Genomic DNA, 21,950 nt, shown 5'->3' with positions numbered 1-21,950 from the left:
AAAATACAATGATGTGTTTTAACTGAATGCGAGAATTACAGAGGTATTTCCTGGTAAGATTTATTCAAGTATACTTGAGAAACGGTTGAGCACTGTGAAAGAGAAGCTGGATTCAGGTCAAATAGAAGCTGTCAGGCTCAGATTTTCACTTTACGACAAATTGTTGAGAAATCACCGGAACATAACAGAGATCTGTATTAAGGTTTTGTAGATCTGGAAAATGCATATGACAAGGTACCAAGAGAGAGAAGCTATTCAAAATGCTACAGTTGTATGGTGTCAGTGGGACATTATATCAAGCAATAATTAGTCTTTATTTGAGTTGTAAGTCAGCAGTTAGAATTTAAGGAAGTATAGGAAGATGGTTTAATGTTATATCTGGTGTCCAACAAGGATGTACATTATCCCCTCTGTTATTTATTATCTATATCAGTGCTTTCCAAACTGTGAGCTGTGGCCCCCTTGGGGCCATAGGTTTTGTTGAGGGGGGGGTGAAATAATGAGACAAATTTAAACCGTTTTAAGACTAAGTAGATTTTTTTTTATCTTAAAAGAAATATATTTAATTTTTATTTCTTTTTTGTTCTTTTTTATATTTTAATGGAAAAAATCACACATTGCTGTTGGTTCAAAAATTTTGCTTCCTGCATATTTCGGCGCTTAATGAATATTAGTAAATATATGCTTATTCATATAAGTTTCATTTCGAAGCAGAAATCTAAGAATTGCAGTTTCAAATATTTCAACTGATATTGACTTTTTGTAAAGCAATATTGAAACACATCCATCACATTAAATTGTTATTAAACTTCTTTTATGCTTTTAATTCTTTCTTTATTACTAATTGTTTTATGTTTCATGTGCTTGTACTGCAAATGTACAATAACAATATATCTATCTATATAAAAATATGAGATAATGTGCCATGTCAAACATGTATGTAAGATGCTAAAAATGTAATATTTGCATTTGATTTTTGCAGTATTCACTGTGTATGTTTTGTATTGAATATAAATACAATAAATATTATAATAATATATGTCTATATGATGATTTTTTTTCGAGGGGGGGGCATGAAATATTTTTCCAAAGGGGGGCCCTGACATCCAGAAGTTTGGGAAGCACTGATCTATATGGATCACATTATGAAGGAAAGTGGTATTAAACCTGATATCAAAATTGAAAATGTTAATGTCAGCTCTGCTTTATGTGGATGATGTTATACTTCTAAATAAATCTGCTACAAGTCTGTAAGATTCCGTGACTAAATTGAATAACTGTTGTAATAGATATGGTATGAAGGTCTGCAATAACAAGACAAAGACAATGAATATAGGCAGAAGCATTGAAAATATCAACTGCACTGCGAATGGAGAACCTATAGAACAAATAAAACATTTCAGCAATTTAGGCATGATTTTTAGTGAAGATGATAAATTAAATATTGAAATAGATCAGCGATTTTCAACCGGTGTGCCACGGCACATTGGTGTGCAGCGAGAGGTCTTCAGGTATGCCATGAGATTTATGAAAACAAATTAATTAAAAGAAATAATGTCATAATTTGCGCATTTATTCCCTTGAAGCTCCCAAAAAGGATAAGTAATTACTATCTTCTGTATCTAAATCAATCAAAATTATGCCTATTTTTTGCCAGATCGTCAAAAAATGAAAATAATATAATTTTAGTGTACTGCAGAATTTTAATAATTAGTCTAGGTGTGCCATATTATGAAAAAGGTTGAAAATCACTGAAATAGACAATAGAATCAACAAAGCTGTTATGGTAGAAAGTCAACTGAACAAATTTATATGGAATAAGAGAGAAATTAGTCAAAACACTAAATTAGCTGTATACAGGACTGCGTTCAAACCAATTTTAACTTATGCATCTGAGAGCTGGGTCAGAAGTAAAACACTTGACCAAAGACTAGAGACTACGGGTATGAGAGTCCTGAGAAAGATTAGGGGCATGAACAGGTGGCATCAGTGGCAATATCATATTAAAAATGAGGATATTAGGAAAGAACTTAACATTATTAGCAGAGCTAATCTCAGGTGGTATGGTCACTTAAATTTTAATTTATGGATCTGAAATTTTAACTAAGATTGGGAAAGAAAAGATTAGCAAAACAAGTGTTCTCTGCCAGGTTGGCAAGAAAAAGACCCAGATATAGGTGGATTGATATGATAAAAAGTGCCTTAGAAGATAGAAATATAAGATCTGATAATGTTGGAGTCTTGACAGGTAACAACATTGATTTGGAGGAAAATTGTAGATAAAAAGTTAGTAATAATGTAAATTTTTCATACAGTATTATCGTATCTTGTACACCCCTTGAAGGTACATGTTAAGAATTTGCTGCTGCTGATGATGAAGCAATGATGTTCAAAAATCAAATGAAAATTAGCTTCCCAACAGAATGGAAACATTTCTAAAAATGGCTTCAAATGATCATCCATGTACAAGACTGTTAAATAAATGCAGGAAACTATGCTGGTGAAAACAGGTTTATTTAAGCAGTTATACACAAGTGTTTTGCAGGAACGGTACAAAGCATTGTGGTTTTGTGATAGTGGAAATGTGATCCATATCTAGTAAGTTAAATTATTAATGTGGATGATCTACAGGTCTGGAAAACTATAGTATTTTAGTTAAACCACATTTCATTAAGAATTCTAGAGTATACATGTGACAATTGAATCTATGCATAAAAAAATGTGAATAATAGAATTTAGTTCAGTACATAAATATAGTACAAGATTCTTCACACACCGGCTGAACACTGGAATTCATAGTAGTAGTAGTATAGTAGTAATAAGAATGAGGTAAGTCCCCATTGCAAAATCAACCACAATTTTCATAGGCAATCACGTGGTATGCTATGCATGTGAAGCAGGTGCAGTAGGAGGAGGAGGTAGAGGCAAAGAGAGAGATGTAGAAGGGAGAGGTGGTAGAGTGAGGGGTGGTGGTGGAAGAGGAGGAGGAAGAGATAAAGTGGGAGGCAGAGATGGAGGACGAAGAGAAAGAGGGGGAGGAGGAGGGGGAAGAGGAAGAGAGGGAGGTTGAGAGGAGAGAGCCAAAGAAGTAGGAGGAAGAGGGGGAAGAGATTGCAGTGATAATGGTGGTTGCACTGGAGCATTTGTTTCACCCTCACTTATACTGGTATGCATTTTCTCCTGGTGACGTCGTAACATGTATGGTGAATAAAAGCCCTTTGGGCAGTGGGGGCATTTGTGAGCAAAGTCCTTAGTGTGATTAAGAACCACATGCCGTGAGAGGCTACTGGACGTGTTAAATTTACTTTCACACTGATCGCACTTATATGGTCGATAACCAGTATGGGTCCTCTCATGTGTGATTAGATGGTCACTGGTTCCAAAGCATTTTTCGCAATATCGGCAGAGGTAAGGCTTCTCACGAGTATGAACTTTTGTGTGTCTGTTGAGGTCTACTGCTCTTCTAAACCAGCCTCCACAAGTTTTACAAACATGTGTTCGTGTTCCTCTATGTATCAGCATGTGATCACGAAGATGATGTTTCCATTTGAATCCTTTTCCACATTCTTTGCACTGATGTGGATGATCAGGATTATGAGTGAGTAGGTGACGATTGAGCCTACTCTTCATGTGTGTCGAGTAGTTGCACAATGTACAGCTATGCTTTTGTTGCCTTCCAACCATGCAACGCTTGCTATGTCGATCTAAAACTTCAATAGCTGAGAAAAGCATTCCACAATGTTGACAGACATGAATATCTCTACCTGGAATAAAAAATGAATTTATTATTCATTAATTTAACACGTTATCTATATAAAAAAAAAGGATCACACTTCACATCTGACTTATTACAGAAATGCATCAAGTATTTCCTTTATTTCTAGAATACTTTTTAAATAAGACTATTACCATATATTATCGCGTATAATGCGAACTAGAAATTTTGTTTGAAAACTAGCCCTAAAATGCCATGTCCACGTATAATACGATCTGTTAAACTTGTTCTATAACATTATAAATAATACAATACGAATTAACGAAAGAAATATTTATTTTAAAACAAAATGTTAAAATCCTTTAAATTCTTCTTCATCTTTTGAGTCGTCAAACATTTCATTTATAAATTCATCTGTAGGGATTGCGTCATCAGTGTAGCAGTTGTCGTTATTGTCTTCATGCTCTCCAATTTGTTGTGCGTCATCCTCTCTTTCGTATATGATGTGATCTTTGGATCCATCCATTGAATTACTTATTCCACATTTAAGAAATGAGCGTTGAAACATTTCAGAAGCCTGAGATCACCCTGACTAGGGTGATCTCAGGCTTCTGAAAATTCCTACCCTTTGTCATCTTTACCAAACCAGATGACATCCATTCTCTCCATTTTTCACATAAGTGATCTTTAAATGGCTTATTCAAGCTGACATCAAGCGGCTGCAAAATGGAAGTTAGACCACCTGGTATGACTGCTAGATCTGTACATAGCTCACGTGCTTTCTTTGCTTGCCTCTGTTAAATGCGCCCAGACTAGCATGCTTTGTTGACGTAACAAGCTACCTGGACGTATGTTCCATACTTGATCCAGCCACAATTGTACACCTTCTTCATCCATCCAACTTTTCTGATTGGCGCGAACAATTACACCTGGTGGAAATTTCATATGCTTTGGAATTTTCTTCCTTTTAATCACTGTTGGCTTTAATTTGGTTCCGTCTGCCATACATGCTAGAACAACGGTAAAATGCGTTTTTTCATGTCCCGTTGTTTTTAAGACACCCTTTTCACCAACTGAGTTTATTGTTCGATTCCCAGGCATATCAAAGTACATGGGCGTCTCATCCATATTGCCAATTTGGGAAAGTTCATATCCGTGACACTTCCGTAATTTTATGATAAATTTAAGGAAGGACTGCACTTTTTCTTCAAGCTGCTTTGGTAACTTCTGTGCAATTTTTGTTCGGTGTCATAATGTTAATGCTTTGCGTTCCATAAATCTGTTGCACCACCCAGGCGAAGCAAGAAAAGATGAAATACCTGGTGAGTCCTTGAATTTACCATTCTTGAGTTGTAAAGCTCGAAAACGAATTGCATTTCTTGTTACTATAATGCCATCTTATCGTTGCATCAAAATCCATTCATTTAGCTCTTCTTCGAGTTCTGGAAAGGATGCTACATCTCCACGACAGGCATGTTTCGTTTTGGGGATTTTTTCAAGACTGTCTTTTTGCTTACACCAAAGTCTAATATTACTCTCTGCTACACCAAATTCTCTCATAGCAACACTGTTATTATGTTCTTCTGCAAACTGCATGACACGCAATTTAAATCCTGCTTCAAAAGATGAACGTTTATGTTTCTGTTGGCTTATTTTCAGGCTAGGTTTGTTTAACGAATAATATTTAAAATGAACTGTGGTTAAACCGATATACCTAACTGTGCTCTATCATTCGGTGACGGAGAGCACATGCACAAATACGATGCGTGCTTGGTCACCGAATGCGAGTGGGTCAAGTAGATTTGGTTGCATAAGCATTAGGTAGTATATATTGTGTGTGCAAGTCTAATAAGATGTTATATTTTTTTAAGATCCGCATATAATGCGAACCCCTAACTTTAAGTAGTATTTTTTACCATAAATTTTTCGCATTATACGCGATAATATACGGTAATACCATTAGAACAAAACCAGGACAAGTTTATAAACTTGATGAGAACCTTTTATGCTTAGATATGATCACCTCTTGCAACAGCAAATATTACTATGATAAATTGCTGAAAAGTTCTACCAAAAGCTATTCTAGAGAAAATGCACTATAACAAACTATTCCCGTGGTGTCTAAAGGTTATCTATGGCGAGAACCTGCAGAGATCACAGGTTCTATACTGAAAGTCAAACATAATATGAAATATTTTATTTTCTCAGCACATTACTGTGTACATTCAAGATAAAGGTTATAGTATTAAAGCAAATGCAGAATAAGTTTTAAAAGAGGTAAACCGTGAGTAGACATAACTATACATAAAAATATAACGGAAAAACTCACGTAGAAAAATTATTTATTTAATGGTATAATTTTCGCCCGATATATTTTCGCCCGATATATTTAATGGTATAATTTTTCTACGTGAGTTTTTCCGTTATATTTTTATGTATAAATGCAGAATAAGTTCTATTCAATAAGGATGATATCCTTTCTTTCTTAATGATTATCTCATCATGTATTTTCAATCATACCACCACAATCCTGCTTTGTAACTAAAGCTGTACATCAGTAGATTGATATAACTATTGTTCTTCACACAGAAATTGATTCCTCATGAAAGACGGTCATTCAACTTCATCTGTTGAGATGAAGGAATCTAACGTGTCTGAGATATATGGCCAAACAGAGAACACATCATCAATATATCTTAACCAGATAGAAGGTTTGAGAAGAGCATGTTTATCAAATTGCTCCATATAGTAACTGGCTAGAGAGGGAGAGTCCATGGCTCTACCCTCATCTGTTTATAAATAGTATCTTTCAAAGTAAAGTAGCCAATAACCAGAATGATATTTGAAATTAGTGGAAGTTTTAATAGAAGAATTCCCTCATTTCAAATCTGTATTATACCATATTTTTCTGTGTATAAGACGATAGTTTTTTCTAAAATTTTAAGACCAAAAATTGGGGGTCGTCTTATACACAGGGGATAACCTGTTGAGAGACCCACAGTTACCGTGGTGGAACTGCCAGTACCTTGTCTCCGCGAACAGGCTTCTGCTAATCATTAGCCTTTGTTAACTCTGTTGATTAACATCATTAATGGCTGATTCTGAATAAACCAATCAGAACTCTGAAAGCATTCATACATCTGTAACTTGTTGGCAGGGGTAAGTTAATGCATTAACAATATTTTGAGCACTAGCCCATAAAAATGTCCGAAAATAAAAAACGATTGTCATATTCTTCAAAATTCAAGTTAAAAGTCATCAATTACGCAAAAGAACATGGAAATGAAGCTTCAGGGAGACAGTTTGAACCTCCTCCCATTGAGTGTATGATTAGACAGCGAAGTAAAATATCGATTTCTTAATTTTGGGTTTGAAAAAGTAGGGTTCGTCTTATACATGGAAAAATATGGTAATTAGTTTTAAGTAATAATGATTAGCTTTGATGTCACCTCCCTTTGTACCAACATCTTTCTGAAATAAATTTACTAAAAAATATTTTCCTTCCTGGATATCATTGATCTATCTAATTTTACTATTCATTCTGGCTACTTCACATGTTGTTTAATTATTTACATGTACTGTATTTATTCCAGCGCCTCCATAGCTCAGTTGGCATAGATGAAGCCCTTTGGTTGGAAAGACCCGGGTTTGATTCCATCCATGATGTGAGGAACCTTTATCTGGTCTCTTTCGAATAAAGGTAAGTTAGCCAGTCTCATACTGAGGTAGAGAGCTTTTTCTCCTGGAAACTTGGACTTTTCATCCCTCAGAACAGGTAAACTGGCCAGTAGAACACATTCAATTTACAGACAAGAATACTTAAAAGCATAGGGGGTAACTGCCTTATCCTCGTATTATGGTTAGGAAATCCAAGGATACTTGGAAGGCGGTGGGTGAGTAAGTGCCTGTTACGGCCACTGATGGATGGATGGTACTTATTCCATTAAGCCCAATGAGTTTAAACCAGCATGTAAGTGTAAATAGTTGATTGTAATAATAAAATTGAGATTCCATCTTGGAAGAGATTTTTATTAGATTAGATTAGATTAGTTGAAAAAAAAATCATACTGGAAAACAAGTTAAGATGTAGTATGCAGAGTACTAATGAGCAGATTTTCTCATGAGTAGTAAAAATAGGTGAAATGCATTATCAGCATGAGAAATAATTCATAGTGTTTTTCAATACGCATTTCAATGGCAACTACATCAATCTCAACTAGCTCTGCTCCTTCAGAATGCACCAAAAATAAATGAAGAATGAATGCGTATAACATGCTGCACTGCAACATGAACTAGAAACACGAATTTGACCTCTAGTTATCATTACAAATACTGTAGTCAAGTCATACTATGTACTGTCCTTCAATAAGGCAGAAAAAATCATACTGGAAAACAAGTTAAGATGTAGTATGCAGAGTACTAATGAGCAGATTTTCTCATGAGTAGTAAAAATAGGTGAAATGCACTATCAGCATGAGAAATAATTCATAGTGTTTTTCAATACGCATTTCAATGGCAACTACATCAATCTCAACTAGCTCTGCTCCTTCAGAATGCACCAAAAATAAATGAAGAATGAATGCATATAACATGCTGCACTGCAACATGAACTAGAAACACGAATTTGACCTCTAGTTATCATTACAAATACTGTAGTCAAGTCATACTATGTACTGTCCTTCAATAAGGCAGATAGAAGAATAAAAGGATGACAGCATTAAGTTACATAAAAATCTATAGCTTATTCCAGAATCTAAATCTTGAGTCCTTGGAATTAAAAAACAGCAAAATTCTGGAGAATTCCAACCTCAGTTACCTGGGGGATAATAAGTTAGAATATAGAGCTTCAGAGGATATTTAGTCTATTCGATTGATAAGAGATAAGCTGATTTGGTAACATATGTATAATAGTTCCTGTTAATAGCATAAGGATATCACACTCAACAGTGAAGATTTATTAATCAGTTTTTGATGGAAATGCCCTTTTCACAAATGTCCCAAAATCAGTGACAGTTCTTTTCATATAAGACAACTTTCTGCCCAATATCATAGCCCTCTATGCCCACATACTTCATTCTGGTTATGTTGTGTGGCAAAATAACTTCTTCCTGCAAAAAGAAGGTATGGTGATGGACTTTTTTCTTCTTCTCCTCCTCCCAATATCTAACCTTTTATATGGAAAATTTTAAGTCTATATTTGCTATTAGGCCATGGCTGCTAAACTTTATACAATTTCCTAAGCAATCTGAAAATAACGACAAACTTCAGTTAAGGGGATAATAAATCCTGTATTATTTTATTTTACAGCCGGGTATGAAACTCGGAGATCGAAATCTAAGAGTTTCAAGCCAAAGAACTATTGGCGAGTCTAAGCATAAGTCATCACTTGGGTAGTACAACATTAGGTAACTCGTGTCAAAGGTGGAGCAAGCTCCGTCACTATCCTTAATATTTTCTCATAATGTAAAACACAACTCCTAAGAGATGTATTACTGTTTTACATTATGAGGAGAGGTCACTACCCAGACCTGTTTCGACCTTTTTTGAGGTCTCATCAGTGAGTAGGTAGACCCTGGAATATCAAGGTTTAAGTGAACTGAACTTACTATACCCCTACTAACGAATTGCCAGACCGGTGTTATTATATTATTACTACGATAAAGAGCCAAAAGGCTATTTTTCTGGCGACATAAATTAAGTTAAGGGATAATAAACCCCGTATTATTTTATTTTACAGCCGGGTACGAAACTCGGAGATCGAAATCTAAGAGTTTCAAGCCAAAGAACTATTGGCGAGTCTAAGCATAAGTCATCACTTGGGTAGTACAACATTAGGTAACTCGTGTCAAAGGTGGAGCAAGCTCCGTCACTATCCTTAATATTTTCTCATAATGTAAAACACAACTCCTAAGAGATGTATTACTGTTTTACATTATGAGGAGAGGTCACTACCCAGACCTGTTTCGACCTTTTTTGAGGTCTCATCAGTGAGTAGGTAGACCCTGGAATATCAAGGTTTAAGTGAACTGAACTTACTATACCCCTACTAACGAATTGCCAGACCGGTGTTATTATATTATTACTACGATAAAGAGCCAAAAGGCTATTTTTCTGGCGACATAAATTAAGTTAAGGGGATAATAAACCCCGTATTATTTTATTTTACAGCCGGGTACGAAACTCGGAGATCGAAATCTAAGAGTTTCAAGCCAAAGAACTATCAGTGAGTCCAAGCATAAGTCATCACTTACACTTAAGGGGATAATAAATCCCGTATTATAAATAATACGGGATTTATTATCCCCTTAACTTAATTTATGTTGCCAGAAAAATAGCCTTTTGGCTCTTTAACAACAAGCTTCCTTTTCTGGAGACCTTTGTAACATGTCTTCTCTCAGGCTGTCTATCCTTCACTGTAAATCTACAGTGTTTTCTATTATCTAGGCAGCCTGATGTTTCTCCATGAACAATCCTCTGTTCTGGACAGAAAATATTTAGTTCTGTCATAACTGCTTGCAAATTCCCTTCCATTCTTGCTATGTAAAGAATGTTCATATGTTTATTCAATTGATAAGCAACTTCTGCTGCGTGTTTGGTCTGTCAAAGTTGTAGTAAAACAAATTTGATAAGGTGATCTTGATACACCATTATATTATGAATATAATGAGTATAATGTGTAAGAATTATATTCATAATTCTTAGTTTACTAACACAAACCTTACACACTTTCAAAAATAAATTGGTCACTGCAATAAAATTAGCATATTTTGCACTTGTTTATTTCTGTAGTCGAGAGCAGCCAACATGACCAATTGCAGTATGAGAATCTCCAAAAGGAATGACATACAGGTATCCCTCGATTAACGTGGTTAATTAATCCCTCAATGTTACCACGTATATCAAAATCGCGTTAATCAAATCTAATAATAAATGGTAAAAAGTACAATTCGTCCCTGATCGATTACTGTACTAATAGTTCGTTTTATATGGTACTCTTTTAGGAAAGATAAAAAATTAATACAAAGTAAATGTTTAATAAATACTTGTACTTACATTAGTTACTGCAATTTCTTTTAATCAAAAGAAGTTATAAAGAGTCGTTTGAACAGTTTTAGTTTTTTCTTATTGGCATAAATTCTACGATAACAATCAAAATGACCCTCTAAACTTCAGCAAATAAGCATTCTTCGATTAACATCTGGATCCATATCCATTACTTGCTGCTTAAGCGATTCTAAACTGTGAAATATTCCATCCAGTTCTTTGACTGTTATTTCCTTTGGAAATAACAGTCAAAGAACTTCACATTCCATTTGTTCATTGTCTTCATATGTGCATTGTTCAATTTCAAGAAGATCGTTGTCACTGAAATCTTTTGAATTTGAATCCAATAATTCTTGAACATCTTCTGCATCAACACCATCAAAACAGAGGTCTTCACCAATTGCAACTATTTCTTTGACCATGTTGTTCACAGGATTTTGAAAACAACCTAAGTCATTAGTGCATTCTGGCAGAAGATTTTTCCAAACAGCTTTCATGCAACTAGAAGACACTTGCTCCCACGAGTCACGAATGTTCTCAATTGGTTGTTTAAGGTTAAATTTTTTCCAAAATTCATGTAGCGTAATCGTATTTTCTCCCATTATTGTTTCTACTGCCTTTGAGAATGTCTTTTTAAGAAAACAGGCTTCGAAAGTTGCAATGATGCCCATGTCCATGGGTTGTAGCAATGATGTCGTATTTGTTGGGAAAAATAAAACGTTCACATTCTCAAACAGATCATTAAGAGAATTTGGATGACCACGAGGCTAGCAGCCTCATTGCGTGAGCATGATTTTGAGTGGTAAATTTAAAGGCACATTAATCAAAACTTTTGCCATGTATATCAAGGGATTGCTGCAATTAACTTCACTGCGATAATCGAACCCGCGTTAAGCAAGGGATACCTATATCATCAATAGACATGCAGTATAAAACTATCACATGTAGTATAATTTTTTCCATACTAATTTCCATGTTATTGAATCACTTAATCCTTCTGGACTGTAGCACTGTCTTATTGACAGTAGATTTAGCATCTCTAATCTTGAAAAAGTTTGACATACTTTTCTTTTGTCAATATAGTGTAATGGGATTCCTTAATCTGATTCTTTCCAATTTTTTTGCAAAATCATCTTTTCATTTAAAATTTATTTTCAGCACTCACTGATGTTATAATTGAGTGGTGATGGGATTTTTTTTCTATTTTTAACAATTTTATACATTTTTCTGTATTTTTTAAATTTATTTTTAAATAGTCCATTTAAACCCTGCTCTAAAGGCAAACATGGAACTTTTCAAGCCACTTCAGGCCTCAATAAGAAGGGAGGTGGTCTCACACCAGGCGATGAAATTCATCTCCAACCTAAAGACAACCACAAATGCATCCATGCCCACTGTGAGATTCAAACCAGCATATTGGTTGGAGAGCGGGTATACTAACAACTGTAGAAAGTTTTTTTACCTTGGATATATAGTATATTAAAGATACCAAGCAATTTTACAAGCTAAGTTTTAATCCTTTTTTCACAAATAAGCAAACAGACAAGTATGTCAAGTTTGCACCTGCACATAGTGCAAGACTGAGTATTTTTCCTTAGACTTAGTATTTTTCCCCTAATGCAAAGCACATCCCCTTGTGAAGATGTATGATGCTATGCATTAAAGGCAAGGGAGGCCCCACTACCCAGACCGGTTTCGGCCTTTATTGAGGTCTCATCAGTGGGAGCCAGACCTAAAAATGCTAAGGTTGAAGTAATGCAGAGCTTATATGAATTTTACCTAAACAAGTTGCCACAAGGTGCTTTGACCTCATTAAATAAAAAATCTCAGGATGAGAGTTAGATGTAGAAAGTTTTTTACCTTGGGTATAAGTATATTAAAGATACCAAGCAATTTTATAAACTAGGATTTAATCCTTTTTTCCCAAGTAGGCAAACAGACAAGTATGTGAAATTTGCACCTGCATGTAGTGCAAGACTGAGGCAACTCTTACAAGTAGTGCCATACTGAGGCAACTCGTGGTAAAGGTGAAGTAATTTCCTGTTAAATTAATATACTATATACCCAAGGTAAAAAACTTTCTACATCTAACTCTCATCCTGAGATTTTTATTTAATGAGGTCAAAGCACCTTTTGGCAACTTGTTTAGGTAAAATTCATATAACCTCTGCATTACTTCAACCTTAGAATTTTTAGGTCTGGCTCCCACTGATGAGACATCAATAAAGGTCGAAACTGGTCTGGGTAGTGGCCCCTGCCTTTAATGCATAGCATCATACATCTCCGCAGGGAGAATGTGCTTTGCATTAGGGGAAAAATACTACGGAAAGTGATCGCAGCTTACTCCACCTTTACCACGAGTCCTCAGTATGGCACTAGTTGTAAGAGTTGCCTTAGTACGGCACTACTTGCAGGAGTTGCCTCAGTCTTGCACTACATGCAGGTGCAAACTTGACATACTTGTCTGTTTGCTTACTTGGGAAAAAAGGATTAAAACCTAGCTTATAAAATTGCTTGGTATCTTTAATATGCAACAACTACTCAGCCAACCAGGCCAGTATAATAGTAATGCAGAGTAAATAACTGAATATTTGACAAGCTTCTAACTTAGGAGAAAACAAAATAGGCAGGATTATGTTACAAGTATAATAGTTTTTGCTGGTTCAATTGAGAAAATGTGTTTCGGCTAACAGTAATTCAGTGGCAATTAGATTTTACTATGGTAAATGGTGAGAAATAGTTCTTACTAAAAACATCAGAAAATACTAAGAAATGTATTTCAGATATGGGTTTTTACCAATAGATGTTTCTAGTTCTTACAAGGATCTCTGAATATTTTGTACTTTCTACTTCTGATCAGAGCTAGGAAAAATTAATTTTCGGTTTTTACTGTAGCATATATGTGTAATATCATAATCTAATATGAAGGTCAAAACATAGAATAATTAGTTAAATTTATGTTAAAGTTATTACAGAAACATGGTAGCAGTCTACATACATAAATTTGCCATGATGCATGCTGATCAGCATGTAACAATGAAGAAAAGAGAAATGGAACAATAATTAATGAGGCCCAATGACATAGTTTGACAAATCTTTCTAATAATGAAGTCACAATAGAAATAGACTAAAAAGTAATGGTAATAATGTGATTCATTTGCATTTTAACAAAGCCTCTGATAGTATTTCACATAAGAACCTGATGAAAATGCACCAAACAGATATCAACACCTAATGGGGAAGTAAATTGGTTAACGGATTGATGATTAAAAGTGGTGTTTACAAGACACTTTTCAAAAATCCAGGTTGTTAAGAGCAAGGCACCAGAGAATTCCATGTTAGGATCCTTTTTGCTTAACATATTCCTAAACGATTTAGGTTCAACTATTAAATTTCCTTTTGCTGTTGATTATCAAAAGGAAGTCAAAAGACTCACTGCAGAGGTCTCATTTTCACATGCTTGTTTAATCAATTTCATGCATTAAATGCATTCAACTATCTTCACAGTCATGGAAAATGCATTCCAATCACCCACTACTTTCCCCACACAAAAAACATCATTCCCACACTCTCCTTATACACCTCTTTGATGATTTAAAGGTAGGCAGAATAGTCAACTGTTTGGATAACTTAAGTTCTTTACAGGATGATCTTAAAAGATTAAAGAGAAAATAGGTGTGGTATAACAGGGAATTTCAGTTCAGGAATCATATCACTTAAGACAGCTAAGTAAAGCTAAGCAGATTGTAGGTTTGAATAAAGTTTCACTAACAGGAGAAAAAAAAAATGATACCATTACATAAGTCTCTGCTCAAGCCACTATTGGATTATGACTCTCCAAAGATTTGAATGAATGTGAAGAGAATCAAAGGTATTCAGAAGAGTATGAGGAAATGATAATTATAATAATTGGTTGGTTACTTACTATCAATAAATTTATATAATAGGAGATAGAGAAGAGATTTAACTCAAGTTTGTAAGTTCTTTCTTTCATGGTTACACAGGGTCAGCATTCAGTGTGTAGAACTATGGAGACAAATTCCCTTATTACAGCAATTACCATATTTGCCAGCATATAAGATGAGCTTTTTTTCCTTTGGAAATAGGTCTGAAAAACATGGTGCATCTTATACGGTGATACTCACAGATTAGAAGATGTTAAAAATCAACTGAAGGAATTGAAAACTCAGAGTAACTCCAGGAGGTCTAGCTAGTCAGCTTCAGATTATGAGGTTATACCACCAGGAAGAAGGAAGAGGCCTAGCATTTTGCAAGTTTGAGAGTGGGTCAAAACTTCATGGGATGCTGTGAAAACTGAAAGAGTGGTTAAATCATTTAAGAAGTGTGGCATTAGTAATGCACTGGATGGTACAGAGGACAATTTGTTGTATGAGGACTCAGATTCTGATTTAGAATAGGTTTCAAGTGTCTCTTCATTTAGCTCTGGAGATGAATTTCTGGGTTTTGACGAAGAAGATTAAAAGGTGGGTACTCTTTCCTAGTTAAATTAGGTTATTTGCTGAAGGTAGACCTACTTATTACTTTATATTTAAAATACTGTAAATTCATTATAATATTCAGTGATAAAGTTTTTTTCCTTAAAAATGTGTACAAAACAGGGGTGCATCTTATACGCCTGCAAATACAGTATTTATTTAAAACAAAGATAAAAAAAATTTGTTTTGACCTTTATATCGAGATCATCACTCACACACACACACACACACACACACACACACACACACACACACACACACACACACACACACACACACACACACACACACACAGGGACACAAGCTGTATCATAATACACTTCAGTGAGTTATGGCATAGCTGCACTTGTCAACCACAAATCCTATACTGACCCCTGGTTGGGGAAAAGAAAAAGGGGAAGAGCAAAAAGTAAATAATAAAAGTAATTAAATACATACGTGGAAATACATCCATTTCTAGTGATTAGTTTAATTCTCTAAGACCAATTATTTTTAAGTTCTGTTTATTATTCAGGGACCATTTTTCCCTGAATAACAAAAATGGTAAAATGTCTTCTGCTGAGAGGTGTTGAGTTCCAATTCCTGGAGATATGTAAGTGACTGAACTATAGCAAGTTGTTCTGCTTGGTTGTTGGAACAGAGAGGATGCAGTCTAGCAGCGTTCTTGCTAGACTGCATCCTCTGTTGTATGTAGTGAAAGAACAACCGACGTTCCTTTTGGTTTTGCTTCCGTCAGTGTATATTTGGAATTCGTCACTTTCAGAGCAGTCTCCTTCTCCTTCATATTTGTTTTCTTTGCTGGGTGAGGCCACTTACTGTAGTGAAGCGGACATTTGTAGCAATTTGCATCAATATTAGAATTTTCGTTATATCTTCAGGAAGTGACTTCGTATATTAGAGATAATTCTTGTATTTTCAGGCAGATCAGTGTTAGAGCTGCAATAACGCAAGCTGCCTCGAAAGATATTGTCCTGTATCCTTTAATTATGCATATGGCTATAAGGCATTGAACTCTGTTTAGTTTTTGGCAGTTTATTTTTGATTTTAGTGTGTTTCCAGGCAGGTATAGCATAAGATATCAGTGGTAGTATAGCACCGGTATTTATTGTTTTCAGCCCACTTAATCCTTGCCAACTTAGCTAGGAGGTTTACTATTTGTAAGCTTTTTCAGCAACATATGAGATGTGCTTATTGAAGATGAATTTTTCGTCTATTGTTACTTCTAGTTATTTTAGCTCACTGGCTAACTTGAGAACTTCTCCATTTAGGAAGACTGTTGCAAGTTGTTTTGCTTTTTTTTTGTGAGAGTGGAGCACTTTAGACTTGGTGCTATTGAAGGTCACTTTCTTCTTGCGTGCCCACTCTACAATTTTAAAGAGTTCTTCGTTGGCCGTTACTTCTAACTGTAAGCCATCGCATCCCCGAATCATTATAATCGGCAAAGGCTATGACTTTTGTTTCAGCAGTGAAAGGAAGTCTTAAAAGCAAGTCGTACTGGATGTTCCAGAAACCTGGCCCACAGCAGGAACCTTGTGGGAAGCCTCATTTGATTTCTTTCGCTATAGTTGTGGTTTTTAATGTCATGGTTGCTCTTCCGTCTGAAAAATAATTGTCTGCAAGGTAGAGAAAGTTTTTTGGGCATTTTAAATCTATTAACTCACTGATTATGGCTGGCCACTATGCATCGAGTGAGATCAGTAGTACTTTTTTTTTGCTGTAGACTGTCTTCTGTGAACACTATGACCTCCATAATTGCGTCTACTGTGCTGGACTGAGGTCTAAATGCATATTGATTGCTGCTTAATAGGTTGCATGAGTAGACATAGTGCATTATTCGGTTTTTTAGGAGTTCTTCTAATACCTTACCAGCAATGTTTATGAGACTGACTGGTCTGTATTTGTTCATTTCGTCGGATGTTTCTTTTCTGGTTTGATTATGGGTATAATTTTAGAGTGTTTCCATATTGAAGGAAATCATCCTCTTTTTAGGCATTTGTTGTAAACTGTTGTTATGAATTCAGGGAATTCGAGAAACGCTGTTAAGAGTATGTCACTGCTTATTCAGTCTTCTCCAGGAATTTAAGTGTGAAAATTCTCTTTTTAATGCTTTTATAAATTTCTCTAGGTTGGTTTTATTCATGAAGTATTTGATATTAATGCGGTGGTTTTTGTTGTCCATTCCATTTAAATTTTTGTTACTGATGATGAAACTTATAATGCGATGGTCAGAACAGCTTTCCTCTTCTTTGTATTTCCATTTAGAAATGCGGGGTAAAATAGCGTTGTCTATCATTGTTAGATCGATGAAGCTGCTTCCTCTGGTATTTTCAAAGATGGAGTGCTACAGTTGTCTTTTAGTATGTGTAGGGAATTTGATGCTATTAACTCTTCCAAATTTTTATCTTTATCATTTGTGTTTTCGTTAAACCATAATACTGAATGGGTTGCTATCTATTCCAAGTATTAGGCCGTGGTTGGTGGTAAACTCTGCGATGTTGCTCATTTTTTCTAAGTTGTGTTTTATGTCTGTGTGATAGTCGAGATACATACTCGCAGCAAAAGTTTTAATTCCTCTGTATGTAATTTCAATAAGTACCGAGTCCTCGTTGCTGTGCTGGGTAATTAATATTGCCTGGACTTCAGGGTTTATCACGAGTATTGCAGCTCTCTTTCTTTCAGATCCTTTGGAAAATATTTTAAAATTACTTGGAAAGCTGCATATTTTGTTGTTGATGTTGTAGGTTTCTTGCATTAATGCCAGTCCTATATTTTTCTATTTATGAGTTCTGTTAAGTTATTGACAGCCTTGATAGAGCATTGTAGATTTATTTGAAGACATGCCAGGGAAGTATATTTATAATATATTTGTTCCTAGAAGTGACGCTTCCATTGAATTAGGCTTCAGAGGGTTGTTTCTTGTGTCCTTTGTACCTCCCAGTGCCAGCAGTTAGGAAGGGGGGGGGGGTTAGCCCTTGCTGCAGCAGCTAATCCTATTATGACTAGTTTGAGATAGCTGAACAATAGATAGTCTCATCACAGCAGTATTCAGTTCAAAAGAGGAATAAAATTTCAGTCATACGTGCATAGAGATCTATGAAACTATAGAGTAAATTACTAGAGTAAATTACTCACTGTTAGATAGAGCACTGTATGAGCTATCAGTTGATACTAGATACATCCAGTTTTTCTGTTCGATACCGCACAAATCAAGATAAAAGCAGGAGCGATTTCAAGCATGTCCCTTCGCGTCCGAGCTTGTGCCTGTGTGTGTATTTTAGTTATAAAATTATTGACCATTTTAGTTATCATTCATACTTTAGCTACTAAGGTAGCATTTTTTAGAATTGCCTGTTACTGTTTGATTGCTGTTCTGTAATTCTATACTGAAGATACCTGTGAAATTTAGGCAAAAATTCTATAAATAAATGTTTTAATCTGTTTACCTCTGTTTTTATAGTTTATTATTATGCTAGCTCATAGTATTCCAATATTGAAACAAATTTATAGTTGCTAATGGTATTTGGTGCATTAATTTGCATGTTTCTCTAACTGATTTGCCTGTGGACATGGGTATCAATGGACACAAGAGAATATTGTAATCCATGCTTACCAATGCCAGAAATATCAGGAACAAGGGCAAGGATTTTGGACACACTGGTAAGCTTGATTGGCAGAGGAAGATAATGGCATAAGAATAAGGATGAAAGGATGTTGTATTTTCATAGAAAATACAGCAAAGAAATGAAGACAGTGCAATAAAACTAGATGATGTGAAATAGAGACCAAGGGGACAACATATATAGTTAGGCCTCGGAATGCAAAGTAGATGTGTGGTAGGTGCTGGCAAATTAGCTCAATAATCCCAAGTTGAATAACTATGGAAGACCAACTAGGGGGACAGAGGTTGTAAAGAGAGAAGAACATACAAGGAAAGGAATATGCAGCTATTGACACATGGTGGTATTCTGAATATGCTACTTGGAAACTGTGCATTTTTTTAAAATAATTTTTTTAAGTGACTTCTCCAAACTTCCACACCAAATGAAACTGCAATTAATTCTAAAAGGCCAAAAAATTCTTGAAGGAAAGAGGATGATAATAATAAAGCCTATTGACGACAAAAATTTGGATCGTGCTAACACAGATAAAATCATTTACAGCTTTGAAGTGCTGTACCTGGAATGGACATTACAATAAATGAAAAGTCATGCACTTTTTTTTTGTCAGCAGTACAGCAGATACATGCCAGCTATTCAAAGATCAATGAATCGCCACACAAACTACTGACCAACCTCAACCAATCATTTTCTCTCTGTGCTTCCCATCATCTGAACAGTTTTAAACTTCAGAAAATGCAATGCAGCCTGGAAAAATGTCTCATATATCTACCATCCTCAACTTTTGCTCAGCAGTTGAGGATGGTAGATATGTGATACAATACAATGACATTAGCAAGCTCGCCATACTTTCATTTTTGTAGGTAAAAGTGTAGCAAGTAATCTTTGATATATAAGTAATTACTTGAAAGGACTATAAATAACAATGGTGTTTGCTTAGCTGATCAGAAGTAATATGAGTAACTTACATTATACCATCAGACACGTTCTTATTATGATTACGTTTTTTTTTTTTTTTACCATGTGAAGTTTCAAAATATCATTCTACTCCAATGAAGAAAGACTTACTTTTTTTTTTTATTGTTTAAATGTAAATGATACCTATAAAAATTTGGAAGCCTATGATACTTTAGCAAAATAGATGGGTTAAAGGTTGGATAATAAAGAAATCCTGTTCTAAGAGTAAACAAGGAACTTTTTCAAGTCACTTTAAGCTTTCAGTAAGTAGTTTACTGTCCTCACACTGAGAAATGAATTTTCATCTACCTGTAAATATCTATACCCATACTGGGATTTGAATACATACACTGTTTGTAGGTCGGAGAGTGGATATGCTATCTATCTACTTTCTAATCAGTCTGGCATTTGCATTATTTCAGGATTATAAAAATATGATTAACTGACTATGGCTAAAGCACATCATCATAATGGAGTGATAGCTCATCTTATCTAACATCCCTATATAAAGTTTTATCTAATAAAGTAAAAAAAATCTAATAAAAGTTTTAATGAAACTTTGTGCACATTGCAATACTAGTACATAAAGATTCTCTGATATTCTAATTCTAATATTCTAATATTAGAATTAGAATATTCTAATTAAAATATTCTAATAAAAACTACTTAACCTAATTTAGGCATAAGTTTTTTTTTTCTTTAACTACTTCTCTCACAGGAACTAGGATAGCAATTAATGCCATCATATTACATACTTGATCAATGCTTTCAGCTCACAATGTACAATTACAAATCTATATCCTTATTTACCTTGAATCATTAAATATATTAAAGTTTAATAGAATTCTAATTCCCACTGTCAATACTATCATCAACATGCATGGCATTAATTGAATATCATATTCAGAAATACCGAAAGCATACTCGCACTGATGTTATTCAAGGCTCATGCCTATACTAAATGAAATCCTAATTCATATAATTTATTAAATATGACAACTTGTCTAATAAAGACACATAATGTAAAAGCAGAAATTAAAAAAGATGAGAATTTTAAAATTGCATTAAAATATATGATGACTATAAATCCATGCATATCAAAACAAGGTATCAAACAGAAGCAAGTCAGACAAAGAACAGAAAATATAAACAAATCCTATGGATAATGATATGTTTAACAGGTTAAACATTGGCGAATTTGTTTCCATGGTGAAATATAATATAGAGATGATTAATGATATAATAAAAACAAATATGACAGGGCAATAGACAAGCTGAATATATGAAATGGAGAGAAAAATAGAATAAATTTAGAATGTTCATTCTGCAATGAAATTAAAATAGTTGATGTAACTGTATCTGGTCTTATCTAAAAATATTTCACATTTACTGAAGTTCTGCTTAAAGAGGGGGGGGAGGAAAAAAAAAAAGAAGCAGAAACAGAGTATTATACTGTACCAGAATGTGTTGTAAATATGCGCATATTCCACAGTATTCATGCAAACTATAATTAAGATATAGTTAATTAACCAACTGGTATTGCTTTAATATGGAAAAACCTGATTAACTTACCAGGAATTCCAACTGGTGTGGTTAGCTGTAATCGGAGCACTGATCGACGAAGACGTGCACTTCTCCGACAGAGAGCTACCGATAACACAGAAAAATAAAAATATTTTAGAAAGCACAATTTTCTTAGGTGCCTAGTAATTCTTTTGATTAGCAGTTATGAATGGTGAATGCTTCAGCTAGAGCTATAACAGCATATGCCATTCAAATGAATTTTTTTTCCAGAGAGCAAAAGATCTTCCTTTCAATTTAATACTGATCACATTTATTTCACGTTCAGAGAAAATGATGGTATCTTGGCTTGGTCAGATATGAAAAATATCCTTTCATGATTTTAATTCAAAGTTAGCAATTAACATATTTGTTTATAAAACTCTTATTTTATTTATTTTATGCCTGCTTGTATTTTATAATAGGATAACTATGCTGGATAGGAGAGATGCATATATTATGATATATCTAAAATGTAAAGTAAAATTAACTGACTATTAAGTAGTAAGTAAATGAATAAATTAAAACTAATGGGAATGGATGACTATACTGTGTGGCAGG

The 21,950-nt window shown here is 34.6% G+C and overlaps 1 protein-coding gene across 1 annotated transcript in view; it reads right to left on the bottom strand.

The window, feature by feature from the left end:
- Nucleotides 1-2,497: 2,497 nt before the first annotated feature.
- Nucleotides 2,498-21,950, bottom strand: part of LOC150109961 (uncharacterized) — an 80,146-nt gene continuing 60,693 nt past the window's right edge. The window contains exons 3-4 of the mRNA XM_090400527.1: nt 21,402-21,476; nt 2,498-3,764 (exon numbers count right to left, since the gene is read on the bottom strand). Of these exons, the coding sequence (XP_090256653.1) occupies nt 2,884-3,764; nt 21,402-21,476 (956 nt within the window). The 3' untranslated portion in view covers nt 2,498-2,883. The remainder of the gene's footprint in view (nt 3,765-21,401; nt 21,477-21,950) is intronic.

The sequence above is a fragment of the Typopeltis vanoorti genome, chromosome 1 (assembly GCF_054136105.1).
Source record: "Typopeltis vanoorti isolate ZY-2024b chromosome 1, IOZ_Tvanoo_1.0, whole genome shotgun sequence".
NCBI lineage: Eukaryota > Metazoa > Arthropoda > Arachnida > Uropygi > Thelyphonidae > Typopeltis > Typopeltis vanoorti.
Note: the sequence above shows the minus strand (reverse complement) of the source record. Positions and strands in the feature narration are given on the sequence as shown.